At 37.3% G+C, this 18,101-nt stretch overlaps 1 protein-coding gene across 1 annotated transcript in view; it reads right to left on the reverse strand.

The window, feature by feature from the left end:
• The window catches only part of MCTP1 (multiple C2 and transmembrane domain containing 1), a 440,685-nt gene that overhangs the window by 136,082 nt on the left and 286,502 nt on the right, over positions 1–18,101 (reverse strand). The window contains exons 10-14 of the mRNA XM_077816331.1: positions 16,402–16,495; positions 3,337–3,439; positions 1,199–1,301; positions 768–869; positions 337–411 (exon numbers count right to left, since the gene is read on the reverse strand). Of these exons, the coding sequence (XP_077672457.1) occupies positions 337–411; positions 768–869; positions 1,199–1,301; positions 3,337–3,439; positions 16,402–16,495 (477 nt within the window). The remainder of the gene's footprint in view (positions 1–336; positions 412–767; positions 870–1,198; positions 1,302–3,336; positions 3,440–16,401; positions 16,496–18,101) is intronic.

Consider the following 18,101-nt stretch of genomic DNA (forward strand, 5'->3'; position numbering starts at 1 on the left):
ATGGAGTGCTTTCAGATCAAGGTTAACGGCATAAATTTATGCTAGACTTAGCTTAGATCCACCTGTGCTATAACCTGATATGTGTGGACACACTGATGATTTCAATTGTGTTCTCACGCACACATTTCATGGAAATCAAATTGCAATTGACGATGAACTGACATAATAAAAATTATATATTTGTTTTTCTCTCTTCTTGAATCTCATAATTTAGTTTTGTAAACAGATCATGGACATGTAATTCTTTTCCCCCACTGAAGTTTGACATGAGGTGTCTAGAAGCTTACGGCTGATGTTAAGTCTTTGCAAAAGGATTAGTCTTTTCTTCTGCTTTACCTGTTTAGACAGTCTGTTTTCCTCTTCGATGTACTTCTGTTCTTTGGGCATTAATGTTCGTATGCTGGCTTTCACCTATACATCAAAATATGTGTCAATGTTATGGGCTTACGTAACACTCACTAACAATACAGACATCAATTTGCAATAACTATTAAGTTTCAAAGTCATAGCTGCCAAGCCCATAAAATATAAATGTACACACAGGCACGAGTTTCCGTTTCTTACATTAGCAGCCATAGCAGCAGCAGCAGCAGCAGCACAGGAACAAAAAGAGTGGGTGTGCCAGCCAGTGGCAGAAGAGTATTCTGTAGTATACATCAAGGTTTAGAGAAAATGAGGAATGACAGAAATTCTCTACAAATCAGGAACAAAAGCTTTCATGAAACTGAACTCTTTAGCAGTACAAAAAAGCCAAAGTTAAGACTTACAGCATTAAAAATCACATCTATTTCAAGATAGATGACCCCCTTTGTTGGCCCTGTCAGCTGCTTGTTTTTCAAGACGTAGGCTCTCTGTTCACCATTTTGAATCTGCGGGAAAAGGACATGACAGCCGTCTGTCTCGCGGTCTCCACTGAATACACTTCCTCAGTAACCTTTGACCCCCAGCTGCTGAAACTGACAGAGAACCCAAAACAACTGTGGCAATTCTGACAAGTACCTGTTCATTACCAGGACCAAGCCTGTCAGGAAAAATTAACTATCATGGGATTCAACATGGCCGTGAATTGAGTATGTTAAAAATTTTAGTGTTCTTATTACAGACCTTGGTTGAGAAATGACAGACAGAGCTGAGATTTTTTTATGTTTTCCTTGAGCAAAAGAAATACAGAGCAATATGTCAGGTGAATTAAACTTACAGACAGCAACGGTATCGCAACTTTGCCCAGAAAGTCAGCACTCCGATCTCTATCTTCGTCATAAACTGTCACTTCAAGAACTGAGTGGATATCTTTAATATTGCTATTCAGGAAAAAATACACGCGGTGGGGAGGGGAGAGGAGAGGGGGAAATGTCAGTGACATCAATAGTTACCAAGGACAAAAACATAATAAAGTTAGCAAAATGCAAGTAATACGTATATTTTTAAAAGCATCCAGGGAACAAAATTTAGGTAAATGAAAAGCCCCTGAATGCAAGAAAACCACAGGTTTGGTCACTTCATAGGCAGCATGGCAGTTCTGCTATTTGCACGACCTTACACCATAGACCTGATTCTTTAAATCTTCTATCCTGTGTGGGCACTGCAAGAGTTACAATGAAAGGCAGTGCTGAGTAGCACTAAGGGATTTACAGATGCAGACAGCAGATCTGATACCCATAAAAGACTATCCCTTAAAATGTTACTGTCCTTGAGATAATTTCAAATGGCAACCTCTTTGATAGCTGTAACTCTCTAAATGAAAATAAATAATAATGAACTAGCTGAGCAGATCTTTGGGCTCAAAATGAGCCCTCTACTTCCAAAATTCCAATTTAATCCAAATTATTCAATAGCCACACTAAAAAGAAATTTGGAAAGATGTATACAAAGCATATAACATTATTCAGCATTTTATAGTATTTCAGCTACTAGATATTAAATAGTCCATTACCATGCATAGCAGATGGCACTGTATGCAGTAAAATCTTATGCAATTACTCAGATTTTTGGTTTGGAAAAAGAAACAAAAGTTGTTTGACAGCACTTGTTCTGAGATCAAATTGCTTACCCAGAAAACATGAATTAAAGGAAAATAACTGAACTTGAGTAAAATACACACACACGTAGGAAAATTTTTTTAAAGGCAAAAATCAATCAGCAAATTTGAGAATATCCCAAACAATTGATACAATTATACGTATTACAGAAGATCCTGTGAAGATCCTCCTTGACGATTGTATGAGTTTTTCTAGTTTCTGACCAGTCTTTTGTCCTTTACAAAAATGTCTGATTCCTCATTCCGAGAACGCAGTCAGGTAGTGGAGGTTGATTAGTTACTGATTCTCTTAGCATTAATTAAAAAAATTAATGAAGAATTTAGCGTGTTTTTACAGATTCATAAATGAGAACTTGTGAGGAAGCTACTGAGAAGTACAGTTGCTGTGGGATTTTTCTTTTGATCTGCATTCATTACTTAGGCCCCATCACAGAGGAAGGGGAGCAACGATCTATAGATCCTGTAGCATAGGTTGTAAAGAGATGACTGACAAATTTTAAGAACAATGGGGAAATTAAATTAGAGGTTGTTTTGGGATCAAGAGCAATACTTGATATTCTCATTTATGCCAAACGCACAAAAAGCTGAAGTTTCTACTGGGTTTTAGAGTGGATTGTTTGCAGATTTCATGTTTCTGATCAGTTTTCTCCTCATTGGTGTGGTGATACGCTCAGGGAGAAACAAAGTATTAAAAAAAGAAAGAAACAAGGTGACACTTCATTCTTGGAAGAAAAATTGTGCTTTGAATTTGTCAAAACTTTTTATTGTTTTCAAAACCATAGAGAAATAAAGACAACGTGCACCACTTCCTCCACAAAATGAATGTTTCAGATATATATTATCCAATAGCAGCACTGCATGAGTGTAATATAGGATACTATTGTGTCATAGTCATTTGACAAAATGAGAGGAAAATAATCAATAAGATCTGACAGAAAAATAAGTGTGTTTTACATTTCTTCCCACAGTTAACTAGTGTTTTATAATTACATTGTATAAAGTTCATAAGCATCAATACATTTCCTCATTTTCAAACTCTAGGCCCTAGTCCTGTGACATCAACTGTCACTAAAACTAGTGGGAATTTAGAATGCTCAGCACTTCACACTTAGCATCTCATCGGAATGGGACTTCTTTTCTTACCATCAAAGTGATCTAGTCTTCATTTCTTTGAAAACATTTTTTTGTTATCCTCAACTGAATTCCTTTTCAATGAATTATTTGGTTTAAAAAAATAACAGTGTTCTAACTCTATCTTCCTAGTTTAGCAGTAGGTAGCTCTGATTTTAAAAACTTACAATGTGAAGACTTTGTTCCATTCAGGGTTGAGATTCTTGTAGACTGTATGTGTCAGCAGTCTGTCATTGTTCAACTCAACTACGCAAAATGGGTCACTTTTACCTAGAGAGAGAGAGAGAGAACATGGAACAAAATCCATGAATATTCTGCACCTAAAACTCACAGAACCTCCTCTCAACTTGGATTAAAAAGAAAAAAGCATGGAATGTAAAGATAAATTCATATGTACTGCTTTTCTGATCACAAACTGCATGATCCTTCAATGTGCTGAGCACAACCAGGAGGCTTTGAAGTGTCTCAGCACCCTGCATGATCAACCATATAGTTAGCTATACTGATCAGATAATTAAATCATCCTGACACACAGAAAATTAAGAAAGAGGCATAACGTGATGCAAATTATTCAGCTGATACTTCAAGTTAGATATTTTCCCTCAAATAATAATAAAAACTCAAACTAATTCACGGGTGGAAGAGAGTGTGTGTCCGGCTCTAGGTCTATTTTTATTTACATAACAATTACTTGAAGAAGACAACCACTTCACTTTGTTGCATCATTCCCCCCTCCCATCTGATTAATTAATAAAATGAAGTAGCATTTGCTCAACAAGAACATTACATGTAAATTCCAACATGGCCTGATAGTGATGGCTTAAAGCCAAATTCTATGCTTATTTATATGCATGAGCATCCTATTTAAGTCAATATGTTTAGCAAAAGGTGCACATGTGTACAGAAGTTGCATGTTGGGCTGTGAATCATTATTAAGGGTACCAATACATTAGTGCCAAATCCCAAAATAACTCATACTCCCATAAGTTGAGGGAAGTATGTTTCCCTCACGCAAATTAACATCAACAACTAAACCGCGTATTACAGAGTGGATCATCCTTGTCTCTGGTCTGTCCATAGAGAACTAAGTGTTGGAAAGTTATTGAGTGTTGGCATTAGCTCTTCACAATCAAATCTAGCATACTAAACAACTATATTTCACGTCTTCAATATTCCTGTAATGCGATGTCATGTATTATAAGAACACATATATTCAGTGGCGCTACATTAATGATACTAGTAAGGCATGTAATTTGTTCATACCTTTTACAAATGACAATGAAATCAATATTTAGACAAAGCTCTCCAGAGGTCACATCTTCCAAACTGCAATATTGATTCAGATTACAACAGAGTTTAATGTGGATATTATTAACTTTAATGATAAAGAATAATTGTTTTAAATAAATTGTGAATTACAGTCACAGTGGACATTTACATTCTATAGAAAGCTGAATATCACTGAATCTTTTAAACTTGAAAAAAGAGATGGATACAATATTGCATCTCAGAACGTTTACCTGCCACTTCCCAACTCTAAAAGGAAATTAGAAACTGATTTCTCACATTTCTGAGGTTTTCTGTTTCAATATTTCAAAAGAAAAGAGATAGTCACAATTACAAAGCAGAACAAATGTACTAGCTGAGCAGAGTAAACTGTTATTGTATCATCTTCTTTGTTCACTTATATTTGCATATGATTGTAGAACATGATTAGTTTGAATTCATTGTACACAGAAACAGGAATATGGTTAAAAAGTTTCCTTTCACTGAAGTGTCTAAATGCCCTTTACTATAAATAAAGACAAAGTATCTGATACAATAAGTTAATTATGAAAATGAAATTATGATAACACTTCTTTTGTTTACTGCATACTTTGATGTATCACTTTTTTCCATAACTTTCTTCTTACAAAGGTATATTAATACCAGTCCAGTCAAGAAGGCCAAATAATAGGTGACATGAATCATGGTGGACATTTGATCACATGATCCTGCTCCTCTAGATTGAATCTAATTTCTCCATCATTATTGGAAAGAAAACAACCCGTCTGCATAAGTTCAACTTTTTTCAATTCGCCTAAACAAATGAAGGAATAATATTGACCTAGCTTTAGGACATAAGGGAATATCATGACACTTTACATGAGGTGTCCCATATACTCTTTACTACACCAACAGAAGTTTTGTCACCATTGCCATCTCCATCAAGGAATAACATCTTATTCTAAAAGGAGGAAAGGGATCTCACATGGGAAGACAAATCTTTATCTATGAGCATATTTTTCCATAGACTAAAGCCCTCATATCTGAGTTAAACAGCTGTATGACAAAGCACCTTGTCACAAGGTGAACTGGCCCTTTAAGGGGCTTTGGGCTATACCTGTGCCAGTGTTAGCTTGCCCCATGTAGAAGAAATAAGTGACAAAAGATCAAGTGGCTAAGAGTAGGCCTGTGGTGAGAAGAAGAGCAGCCTGTGGTTCAGTGAGGGAGGGGTGGGAGTGGGGATAGAGGCTCAAAGAGAGAGGAACTCCAAGGAGAGGAGACCTGGGAATTGATTCTTTATAAAGAGACAGAGAGCAGCCAGGAGGTCTGGGAATACAGGAAGAGACACCAGGAAGATGACAAGGCAGTTTTGGACTATAGAAGGCAAAGAACCTCATTGTTCCAAGCCTGGTAACCCACAGTAGAGGCTGGACATGGACTCCCCATATCCTGCCACCTGGTAAGGAGGAGCAGTGACCCCTGGAAACAAGGTGTGGATGGATGACTAGAGCCCAAAAGAGATAGAAGCTGAGCTCAGAAGAAGGGCAGCACTGGAAGATTTGTGTTTGTTTTGAGCTACGGGGCTAGATCACTGGAGTCACCTGATGACACTGGGAATCAGGAATTCTAGGAACTAGTGAATGATTGAAACTGAAGCAAAACTGAAGCAGAGGCAGGATCTGGTACTAGGTTCAGAGGGGCCTTGCTACTCTCCTCCATATTAGCATTTCTCCTTGAAGCATCCAAAATTGAAGCTCATACATCGTCTTCCATTGTGTGCTCTCTGGAGGTATAGGCACGAGCAAACCTTACTCCGAGCTGGAAATCAATATTTCTTATCTTGAATAAGTGGACATTATCCACAAAGACAAATCCAGAGAAATCTTACAATTGCTTGGTGGGGCTCATGTATACCCTTCATCTCACTGGTTCTAGACACCTGACAAAATAACTTTATGCTGTTAGTCCCTTTCCCAGAGCTAACATTTCCCATATGTCTGTGTAAGCAGTGTCAGGATGAACTCCACCCTGACATCTGGTGGTGAGGTGTGGCAAGTTGTGGAAAAGAACTTCAGGGGCTGATCTCATTTGCATAGGCACACCCACCCCGCCTAGAATGAGACCATAGCTGCCCAAATGGTCACTTTGGCTGCTGTGGGATCCCCAGTGTCTCTGTTATTGGGGCAGGAAGAATAAATTGTTATTACCCTGATTATGGGAACTGGGCTTGGAACTGTAGGTGGCCTTTTGTTATGATGGAGGGATTCACCATCAACTAAGTAGCACTCGCTAGGCAAGGGTCATGGGTTCCAAAACTCTGTGAATGGAGAGAGGCTGGGGACAAGTATTAATACTTGATGGCATGGGCCCCGTGGTGAGGGCCTTACATGCTAATTGCACTTCCTCCTCTCTCCACTGTAGAATATCAGAGCTAATTTTGATTTCATTAGAAGTCTAGTTATAGGCTGCTGAGCTCACTTTGGGCTAACAGTGCACCAGCACTGGGGCTCCCCTACTACAAGCTGAATTCACCTAAGAGCTGAAATCACTGAGTGTTGTGTTAAATAGTGGGGGAGCCTGAAGATATATTGTGGAGCAGTTTGCGGGACGGCTGGAATGCCTTGTGGACAGGCTGGTGAAGCAGTTCGATGCGGAGCAGTTCGTGGATGGCAGGAGCTGCTTGTGGGCCGCGGAGTGGAGCGGAGCTGAGCGAAGGAGTTCGTGGGGCGGCTGGCGGAGCGGAGCGCAGCTGAGCGAAGGAGTTCGTGGGGTGGCTGGCGGAGCGGAGCACAGCTATGGAGCTATGGGGCGGTCAGCTTCAGATCATGTAAGGTGCCTCTTACCCCCGTCCCATCTCCACCCAGGTTGGGAGGTAAAGCTCCGCAGATAAACTTTCGAACTCTGGAGCTGCCCTGACCAGGGACAGAGACTTTTGGGTCATTGGACTTTTGGGACTTTGGGTGATTTGGGGTTGCTGGAATCAAGAACCAAAGGGAAAAGGGCATGCCCCAATTTGCTTGGGGTGGATTTTTTTTTGCTCATGGGTTGTGTTATGAATCCTGTTGGTGGTGTTTCCCCAACATAATGCCACATTGTTTCTCTCTGTTATTAAAAGGCTTTTGCTACACTCAGACTTTGTGCTTGCGAGAGGGGAAGTATTGCCTCTTGGAGGCGCCCAGCGGGGGTGGTATATATTTGTCCCAGGTCACTGGGTGGGGGCTCGAGCCGGTTTGCATTGTGTTATTGGAATGGATCCCCTAGATATTGAACCCGGCCCTTGTTTCTGCCAACTCTGATGGGCAGAAGGGTTACATCTGTTTAAGTATTTAGCACAAAGGGGACTGGACCAGGTTAAGGCCTCTAGACTGCCCCAAAATAATAATAAATATCAGTAACCTATCAGGAGGAAGGGGCACTTAGAAGTCTAGGCTTGTAAACTCCACTCAGCACCATCACAATAAAATGAATGAAAAAAAACTAAGAACTTTACTTGCTTCTGTGATTACTTTTGTGACATTCCATCTTCCGTTTGAACCTAGGATGCTTCCCCTTTTTACTTCCACTTTTGCAACAGCTGCCTGCCTCCCTTTCCAAATGAATCTCCTTGAATAATTTATAACCCCTTGTTGTACTGTCTCCCCTGAATCAGACCATGAAAAGAGAAAACTGCTAATCCAGAGGACACTGTTCCAAATCAGATTTTTCCAGAGGTATTTTTAATAATTCCTGTTAACACATTTTTCTTCCTCTGATTCTGTACTATGAAGGTAGGAGAGCCTAACCGACACATTAACTCATCTGGTTTCCTTCCTGGACATCATCTATTTTTTCTTCCTTGTCTTCAAGACACAGGCACATTAATTGGTGGTTCCTTCATGGCATCTAAATGCCTTATATAAAGCAAAATCAAATTAATGTTAGCTGCAGCGGTAGAACTCTCAACTCCCTCAGCTCCTTGTTCTCCTGAGCAAGTCAAGTGGGCGTGGCCCTAACCTATCCCTTCCACCAAAGCTCCAAACCTGTAGGGTGCAGAAGCCAGAGGAAGCCTCTTTTATTCTTAGCACCTCTTCCTCCAAGTGAAAATTCTTTATTTCAGGGCAAATTTCCTTTTATTTCAGGTAATTCTTCAAGCAACGTAGTTGCATTTTTGTACTCTCTTTCCCACCCTGCCAAGTCACTAAGACACTGCACAGACAATTAAAATATAATAAGAATAAACTATAAGAATGACACTATTGGGTTTAGTGTGCAGGTGCTGAAGGGTGTTGATGGTCTGAGGCGTACGGAAGGACCAATTAGGTGATCGGGTGTTCCCTTCTGGCCTTAAACTCTATGACTCTAGAAAGCCAAACATGGGTAATCATTTTTCAAGACATGCTTCCCCATACTAATGTCTTTTCATCTACTCATTTTAAATATCAGCAGGAAATAGCCACCATACCATTCAGTAAACTTTGCCTCCCTATATGGTATCTGAATAAACAACAAGACCACTGGTGACACTTTTCCAAAGTCTCTAAGCCTCTTATCTCATCCCCTTTTTATCCTCTCATTATATTAGGGCCTAATTCAAAACCAATTGAAGTCAATTGCAGTCTCTCTCACTGACTTCAGTGGGCTTTGGAAAACGTCCATAATCCTCCCGCTGAATCTTACATGACAACTTGGGATCTACTAACCTACCTATTTTGACTACCTCAAATCACTCAAATCCTTCTTTAAAATGCACTTCTTCCACAAAACTGTCCAATAATAATACCTCCAAAGAAGAAAAAGATACATAATAGAAAACTATATTTTAAAGAATCACACAATTTTAGATTTCATCTCCGTTTTCTCTTCTGGTGCACTGTACGTTTGGCGTTTTCTGTTTAACTTCATGGGGCAATGATGAAAAAGGCATTTGAGAGGATAGAATGGATTTATCTACTGTATTTCAATGCTCGATTCCCCTTCTCTTTAGTCCCGACCACTTTAACAATGCAAAGTAATAAATGGGAGTTTTCCCTGATTAAAGGCCATCGAATTTGGCCCTTGATTTAAATTTCTTACTGGCTATATTTTACATAGATTAAATGCAAAAGCATTTTCATTATAAAGTGGTATTAATTATAAGCAACATGAAAATATTAATGTACAGAACTCTGCTGCATAATATTATTGGGTTAAGTAGGTTAGACATTTTAAAAAGTGAGGCTTCAAATGCGTAAGACTAGCATTTGCAGATGCTTTCATTTGGATTAAAATGACAGTCACCAATATTCATATTACAGGAAATAAGATGACTTCCAACTAGGATCAGGCAGAATGTTTCCTTTATAGAATTATGTCGTCATGTTTTTTGTATTTGTTTTTTTCATACCTTCCCTTAAAAATCCATTAATAACTGTTAGAGAGAGCAGAGCACAACTGACTTAAAGGACAGGTGGTCTCTCCAAAAGGGTAATTTGTACATTCTTAATCAGAGCTGCCATTGATCTATTCTCTCCCTAAAACTGCTAAACTTCACAGGGCTAGATTCATTTCAGCAGGCACAAGACGATGTACAATGCACCTCCACCTGCCCCAAAAAGCCCACTGTGCCCAGTTAAGATTCACTTGCAGTGCCCCGCCAGCTCCACTAAGCTACACAGATGGCTACAGTGAGGATGCACTAAATCAACATGTGGTCCTGGCCATGTCTCTTTCCAAGAACATGGTTACATTGTATCTTTGGCATATATATATATATATATATTTTACTAAGAAGGATCACGTGCCAGCATAAACCAGGAATGAATGTAGCTTACAACCTAAATTTCTGTGGGCTCCAATAGACCATAAAGCTATGTACAACTATGATAGTTTATATTACTCAAGCAAATTCTAGTATAGAGTTTGCTAGGTTGTAATTAGGCTAGAACTTGAATATCAATTCTGTGCCCAAGATAAACATTATCTGAATTATTTTTTGCACTATTCATGTTATACTAACAGTCATTCCCTTCCCGCCTCTTCCTAGCCCTGAGCAGACCTTTCCTCTGAGACCTGCAACAGTGACTACTTTATGTGAAGACTTAGAAATGTCAGAAGTCATTTCAATTGCACTTATCAAAAATAAGTTCACAGGCCTTGTCCTCAGAAGGATATTTACATAAATGTAATTCAGTTGCGAGAATTGAACGTTTGTCATTTATTGTTTGAAATCATCATGCAATTGCCCATGCAATCATCACAAATCATCATGCAATTGCCCATCGCTGGCCATTGCGATCTATGAAACCCATTGCCAAAAATTTGTTCATTTTTGGAAAAACTGCAAGACAGTTCATGACCGTGCCATTGGGGCAGGCTCTAAAGTCACAAAGGTTGCTGCAAGCTCCCTAGCAGCCAGCTGCCTGCAACTGAACAGCTAGCATGCCCTCTGGCCACAAGGAACAATAGCTCAACAGCGTCTTTATGGTCTGTGTTATACCGGATGTCAGACTAAATAATCACAATGGTCCCTTCTGGGCCTAAAATGTGTGAATCTATCTTTCTATGAGAGGCTGCCTTATCTAATGGATTAAGTACAGGACCAAAACCAAGAGACTCCAGCGTTCTAATGGCAGCTTTGACAATGACTCAGTCTGTGGCCTGAGTTGAGTCACTTAACCTTTCTTAGTTTTCCACCTGTAAAACAGAAATGATGATAATATCTAGCTCACAGTGATGTTGTTATTGATTAATTATGTATCTGAGTGTCATGAATATTCAGGATATCTGACAAGGACATTCAGTTCAACAACCACATTTAAACAAATTTTGCAGAATATTTGAATAAAGCAAATTTCAAGTTAGTAATCAAGTATTTGCACCAAAAACCTGATTCTGTGAGCTCTGCTCATCCAATCAAGGAACAGAAAATAAACATCTGATATAGTTTTGTTACTCGGTTTTTCCTTTAATAATTAAAGCCTTTGAGTACATAAAATATTAGGGTCAGTTTGAGTTTTTATTTATCTTATAATATTGTCTATTTTGCATGATCGGTAGTTACTTTCATAAAGACTGATTTAAAAAAACTTATATAGATGCTGGATATGCTGCTACTAGATAGTGCAAATTACATTTGGAGCCATGATTTCAAAGGGTTACTAAATTTGCTCCAGCAATTTTTTTGTGTAGAGCCTTCCATATCTGTACTCAAAATTAACATTTGTACACATAAATTTGACATTTGATTTGCAAAATTTTGCAAACATTTCAGGAACAAATTCAAATGATGTTTTTTGAAAACATAGCCTTAAAAAACTTACAGTTAAAAAAAGTCCATCTGCACTCCACAATCTTGAAATTTTATCATCTTGATTCTGATCCTACTTTCAATTAATTCAATCAAAATTTTAATATTAAATTTATTGGGAATAGGATTGAGTGTCTTATATAAAACTTTGAAAAAATATAAAAAATGGTTCACTCAAACTGCAGTTTCTTTCTGTTCTCTGAAGAATCTCACAGCTATGATAGTAAATCCAACTATTGTAAAGCCTTTTATAAAATATACCTTTTATACCAAACTCTATCTAGAAATCTCAGAACCTAAAACACAGTAACAATCAACTGATAATGAGGTCAGAAATACAAGTAAATTTACTTCTAATGAAGTCAGGAGACACAGTAATCAAAGTGTTAAAAATTCATTTCATGCATATCTCATTTGCCTCTTAGCTGATATTTATCACATAATACTGTGAGAAAGTAGAGGTCTAAGATGCTCCAGATAAATGGCTCAATTAATTGTACAGAGGTAGCCCTCTTTGAGCTGAACCAGAGCTGTGAGCTCTTTATTAAAAGCACTATTCTGTAGCCCATAACCTTGTTCCTTGACTCCTCTCTAGTTTCCAATTTAAACAAGTCCCCATGCGGCCTGCTCTAAAGGGCTTTGTCTCCCTGTCATTGTTAAGAGAGCCGAGGCATCCTGGAAGTGTGAAATCAGACCTCATGAGCTGAACGGTTCCCCAGGGAACGCTGGACTGAGCAGAAGGTCAAAGTCATGGGCTGGACCATCTGAAAGCGTCTGATCACCAGTCTGTGTCACAGCAAGTGGGGTGGGGGGAGCTAGGAGACTGGAATTGAACACATCTTAATTAAAGCCCACAGACAGCAAAACAAACTGTTTTCTAGGCAGGCTGTCAAATGGAGCTTAGATTTAGCATTACTAATGAATCTGAGTTGCTAACTCTTATTTCTTAAGATAATAAGAGTCTTAGAGAATTTGATAAAAATGGGGGCATATCTTTTTCCTCTGTTTTCTTCCTTAAATAATCTGCCATCAATAATAAGGCAGCTTTCTTCAAAAGAAAAGCACGAACATGTCTACCTTAATAAAGGAGTAGCAAAAACCATCTTATTAAACCAGAAGGTTTTTCACTCCAGAGGGCTAAGCCTTCTATATATGTAACCTTGTTGCAGAAAGCAGAATACATTTTACCTGGCTATTGCTTTAACTGATATTGTATTTCATTTTTAAAAGTGCCTATTGCTTTCTGAAATATATTTGGGTTAGGTACACATAAAATATATTAATTTGAGATATCAACTTACATGATGATTCCATTATGCATTACCTTTCACTATATTGCCAGTATACACCTTCATTTAAAAGGGCTTAATTGTATATACCACAAGGGGCTTGCCTCTCTGAGAAGACTTTGATCACTTTCTGGGGAATCACAAGCTAGCTGAAGGTAAAGTGGGGGAAAGGGATGAGAACTTTCTTTTTTGTTGAGGACTTGGGGGAGAAAAACCAACTGCAACCCTGCAACAACCCACCCCCAAAAATGAATAAGTAATATTCAGTAGGGGGTTTAAATTAAAATGTCTAAGGCAGAAAAGAAAAACCAAACAGAGTATTTTGTTCTATTCCATTTGGTCAAATAAGAAATCCAAAAATATATTTTCTAATATTTTTCCGGTGAATTCCCTTTGCTCCACCACATTTCCCAACTTAAAAAAAGTTGACATTGGTGAAGGCCCTAATATTTTTGGCCTGAAGCAGGAATTCCATGACCACATTTGAGATACACTGCTCTGTATTTTTGTCTGGTGCAAGGAAAGTATATTCTTACAGTAGGTCAGCTCCTTTAGAGACCAATCCTACAACATGCTCAGCACTCTCCATTCCTATTGAAATCAAGCTGGAGTGCTAAGCACTCAACACCTCAGAGGATTATGCCCCTTTCATGTGTTCCTGGAAATGGGTTCACCGAATAGTACTTTTCAATACATCTCAAGCCTAGTTATAGCACACTTAACAGTGACCAATTTTCAAAACTGTAGCACCCAGTTTCTCAGGCTGTGAAAGCCTGCCCACAACTTGACTGAAATTTCAATCCGCTCTCGTGTCTTGTTCAATGCATGTGTATGTGTGGGCGTTGTAAACGGAGGCCTTAACCACCCAGTTAATCTCTTTTTTTAATCTGTATTAACCTTAATGATTTGAAGTGAACTGTCCAACACTAGGCTATTGAGCCTAAAGAAAAAACTACCCTCTACTATCAACAGTTTATTAGGGGCTTAACTGAAGTGACCTACTGTAGTCTGAACAAGGCTATGGGCTTTTTGTGGAAAGGAAAAGAATTGAGGGTTTCATTAAAAAGTAATTTGTGCTTTTTACTCCCTCATTCAATGGGACTCTCAATTGCTCTTTATTCACACAGAGTTAATACAGTATTACAGTGCTTCTCAATGAATGTATAGTAACAAAAGAAAAATTTTACATTTTGAAAGGAAAAAATTCTTTTTTACTGTAGTAAGATTGATGACTACTTAAAAGATTACAGAAATCTTCCCCACTCTGTGCTTATGCTTAATGATGGAATATTACGATTTTTTTTTAACTATTCAGCCTAAACTAATGAATTTTGACTTATTACTTTATATTAAAAAAGGCCTGAAAGTGAAATGGGATATTTTCAGCCTACAGAAAGGGAGTAAATCACACAGGTACTGTACAGGAGTGTCTGTGTGTTCCTGCTGAGACTCAGGAGAAAAATCCATAAGATTAAATCAGAAAAAAAGGATGTATTATTATTTGGATTATTATAGAAAAAAATGCAGATTAGCATCCTGATCCCCATTCATATGAGCAATTCTTAATCACACATGTAGCATTGTTGATGTCAGCTGGTCTACTCACATCAGTAAGGATTACTCACTTAAGTAAGAGTTGGAGGATGAGGTCCTAAATGTTATTTACAAGATACTTCACTGGAGGTGTATGTGGGATGAACATATAATGAATAATTAAAGACCAAACAATCAGCAAATAAATCATCAGTTATTTCTAAACATACATTTTTCAAATTCAAAATTTAATCTGAAGGTAGATCAGTCACATAATTCTAAAGGCCAGTACATAAAATAGGTGTAAATTACAGCATTTTTTAAAAAACCTATCAGTTGCCTTTCAAACTGATGGCAATTTTTTCCTCAAAAAAGTGCAATAATTTGTATAAACTTTGAAATACATAGCCCTTTAAAAACACCTATATTATATAAATAATTGTTCTGGCTATTCATGGTGGACAAAATATTTAGGACACATAGGAATGGGGAGGATATCAAATATTCCTTCCACTTGCTAACCGACAGTCATTCTGAATGTGCAGAGTCTGAAAATAGTTTTTGGTAGTTATGTACATCTCTAATTGAATCAAATGTATTTCCAAAAACTTCGGCAACTGGCACAGATGACATGTTGATCAGGAAAAGTCCAGGACTGAACAAGGTCAAAGACTGAATTATCCCATTCCCCCTGAATAACTTAATCTCTCTCTCTCTGTTCAGACCACATTGGATTATAAGGTCAAAGCAGAGTGAGGAACCTTTAGAAGTGTTTCACCAATCTCTGCCAAAGAAAGAATCTGTTATTTTGTGTTCCACCAACAGGATGACCTGTTTCAGCAATAATTTTTTTGTCCTGTTAGATCATCTAAGATAATAAACTATTGATATTCATGTTAATTTACACAGAAGGATTAGGAAAGGAATTTTCTACCATATATCTATATTTATACCTGTGACAGAACTTGTACTTCAGGTTCCCAAGTGGCAGCTAAGCCAACTAGGTTAATATAGTCAGCATATTCATGAATTCTTACAGCTGCAATGGCTACTTTCTGAAAGAGGACAATCTCATCTTGTTCCATTCAGCATGTGCAGTGTGCAGGTGGGTGTACTTTTAAGAGATAACATATTTCTGAAGAAAAATGGTGACTATGACTGCAATGATTATTCTTAAATAATTTCCAAAAGCAGAAGACAAAATTATCCAATCAGCTAATTATTAGTACAAGGACAAAACAAGAAGATTTAAAAACAGAATAATTTCAAAACTGTATTTTCTTGTGATTATTTTGGAAGCGGTTATTCAAGGTCCAGTCTTTTACCTATAATGGGTCATTTACATTTGTAGCACTGATTGTGGGAAACTATTTCTTTGGAAGATTTTTTTTTTTAAATTTTAAACCACATACAGTGTGGCAAGCTCTTTAGCAAGTACCAAAAGATTATTTTGATGACTGCTTTAGAGCAGTATTTGACTTTCATATTTTGAACTGTTAACTCATTGCAGTTTTGATTCTGAGAATTTTGTGTATTTGTATCCATTAAAAAATAAAGTCCTGCATTTGTAGCTCATGAAATGTCTTTGCAGGACCTCTGATGGAGAAAAAGGTGTATTTCTCCTTTCCCATAGATACTCTATATAGGATTCTAGTCCCTGGTATTACAAGGCCTCATAGCCCAGCATATAAAAAGTTTTGGTTGGGAATTTTTTGGGGATAGAAGGTGGGATTGTTTGCAAACTGGGCAATGAAATTCTGACACACTTATCTTCCTTAAACTTCACACCTTGTGGAAACTGATCAATTCTTTAAAAATGACCAAATCCAAGACTCTCTAATTATACTATCTACTATCATAGAAACTGAATCAGTCCTTGCCTGTGACATCAGCTGCCATCAATGCTTCTGCTCTGATGACCTTCACCTGTAGAAATCCTACATCCTTCATGTTGTGAAACATCCTCATTGTGCTCTAAACAATAATAATAAAAAGTTATTACAGGCTGTGTGGAAAGGAAAGAGGTTAATGGTTTTCCCTCCCCAATCCAAAATTCATTAAATACAATGCTGTTTCAAATGATTGCCTTCTTCACTTTTTAATTTCAATAGGAACTTACTGTTATCAGTCTCTGTTTCAACACACTCCATTACCCAATCATTATAAGATAAAAATGGAAGAGTATGTCAGGATAAAATATATTAATAAGAAATTAATGCTACTGTATTACTCCCCTAATATTATATACTTGAGCTATTAACTACAAAGTTTTAAATTTTGATATCCTATTAAGAATAACAAAATATTTTTTTTAAAAAATGATCAAATATACAATAGTCCCTCTTGCACATGAGAATCATACTTATGTTTTCCTTGTTATAGCTTGAGCAAGACAGGTTCATGTGTGATTAAGGGCCAACTCTTTTTTCCCCTTGAGGAAAATATGCAACTACCACTGTGCTTAACAAGAGTGACACATGCAAAGAGAGAAGAAGAGACTGAAAGATGGCTCTCAGTACATTACAAGGAACTCTCATAATAAATCTCTTTTCCCCACCACCAAGGATTATGTATAATTTAGACACATTTTATAAAAAGAAGAAAAAAAAACTGGAATAGAGTACAAGCCCTCATTCATAATAAGCAATATTTTTAGAATTCTCTGTTACAACTATTTAGAAACAGTATTTTGTTGTGATTTTAAATAACAAAGTAACAAAATGGTATTACAGTAACTGAGTGCAATAGGCCAGAAACATTTTTTATAAAGCTTGAATGCAGTGGCCAGTTCCACAGATGCAGTTTTAACCCCACAATTAATTGAGAGGACCACTGCTAACATTTATATATTATGCATCTAAATCAGTATCTTCAAAATTGGGAAATTAAAATTAGGCTTCTAAGTCCAGATTTAGACACCTCGGGATGTAGTCTGATTTTCAAAAGTGTTTGAAAATCTTGGCCGTAAAGGTTATCATTTGCGTACAAAGTCACTCATCAACAAAACACTTGTACCCATTTTTTAAGGCCCAATAGGTTTTATGCCCATGGTCTTATTCTATTATTGTGACATAGACAAAGCATGTGAAACCTCTTACTTATGTCTGAATATTTATAATAATATTTTGGTTTGTAGGTCATGTAAGCATCAACAGAGACACTGAGTCAAGGATTTTGAATTATATTACATGGGGGTAAAACTGACTTTTATGGAAAATTAGAGTTTGATGTGAGCAAACTAAGATTACTATTCTACTTGTTAAAGATGCTATTTGAATAGAATCTTAAATGTTAGGCTGCTTGAAAAATATATAATATTTATGCATACCAAACATAGCCATTAAAATGTTAGGAGTATAAAATGCATCCTTGTCTTTTATTAATAAGAAAATTTTGACAGTCAAATCATACTCTGACATTAATTTTATAAGTCCCATCTGACTGTTTATTGTTTAGAGTGAAGGTTTGACCTTGGTATACTGAGCTGAGGAAATGCAGTTATGTGTAATCTCATATGGTTTACTTTTTTCATATATGAAAAGTGTTTATCACAAGGATTTTGTTTTAATCTTTTTAAACA

Source organism: Eretmochelys imbricata, chromosome 5 (genome assembly GCF_965152235.1).
Source record: "Eretmochelys imbricata isolate rEreImb1 chromosome 5, rEreImb1.hap1, whole genome shotgun sequence".
In the NCBI taxonomy this organism is placed as follows: domain Eukaryota; kingdom Metazoa; phylum Chordata; order Testudines; family Cheloniidae; genus Eretmochelys; species Eretmochelys imbricata.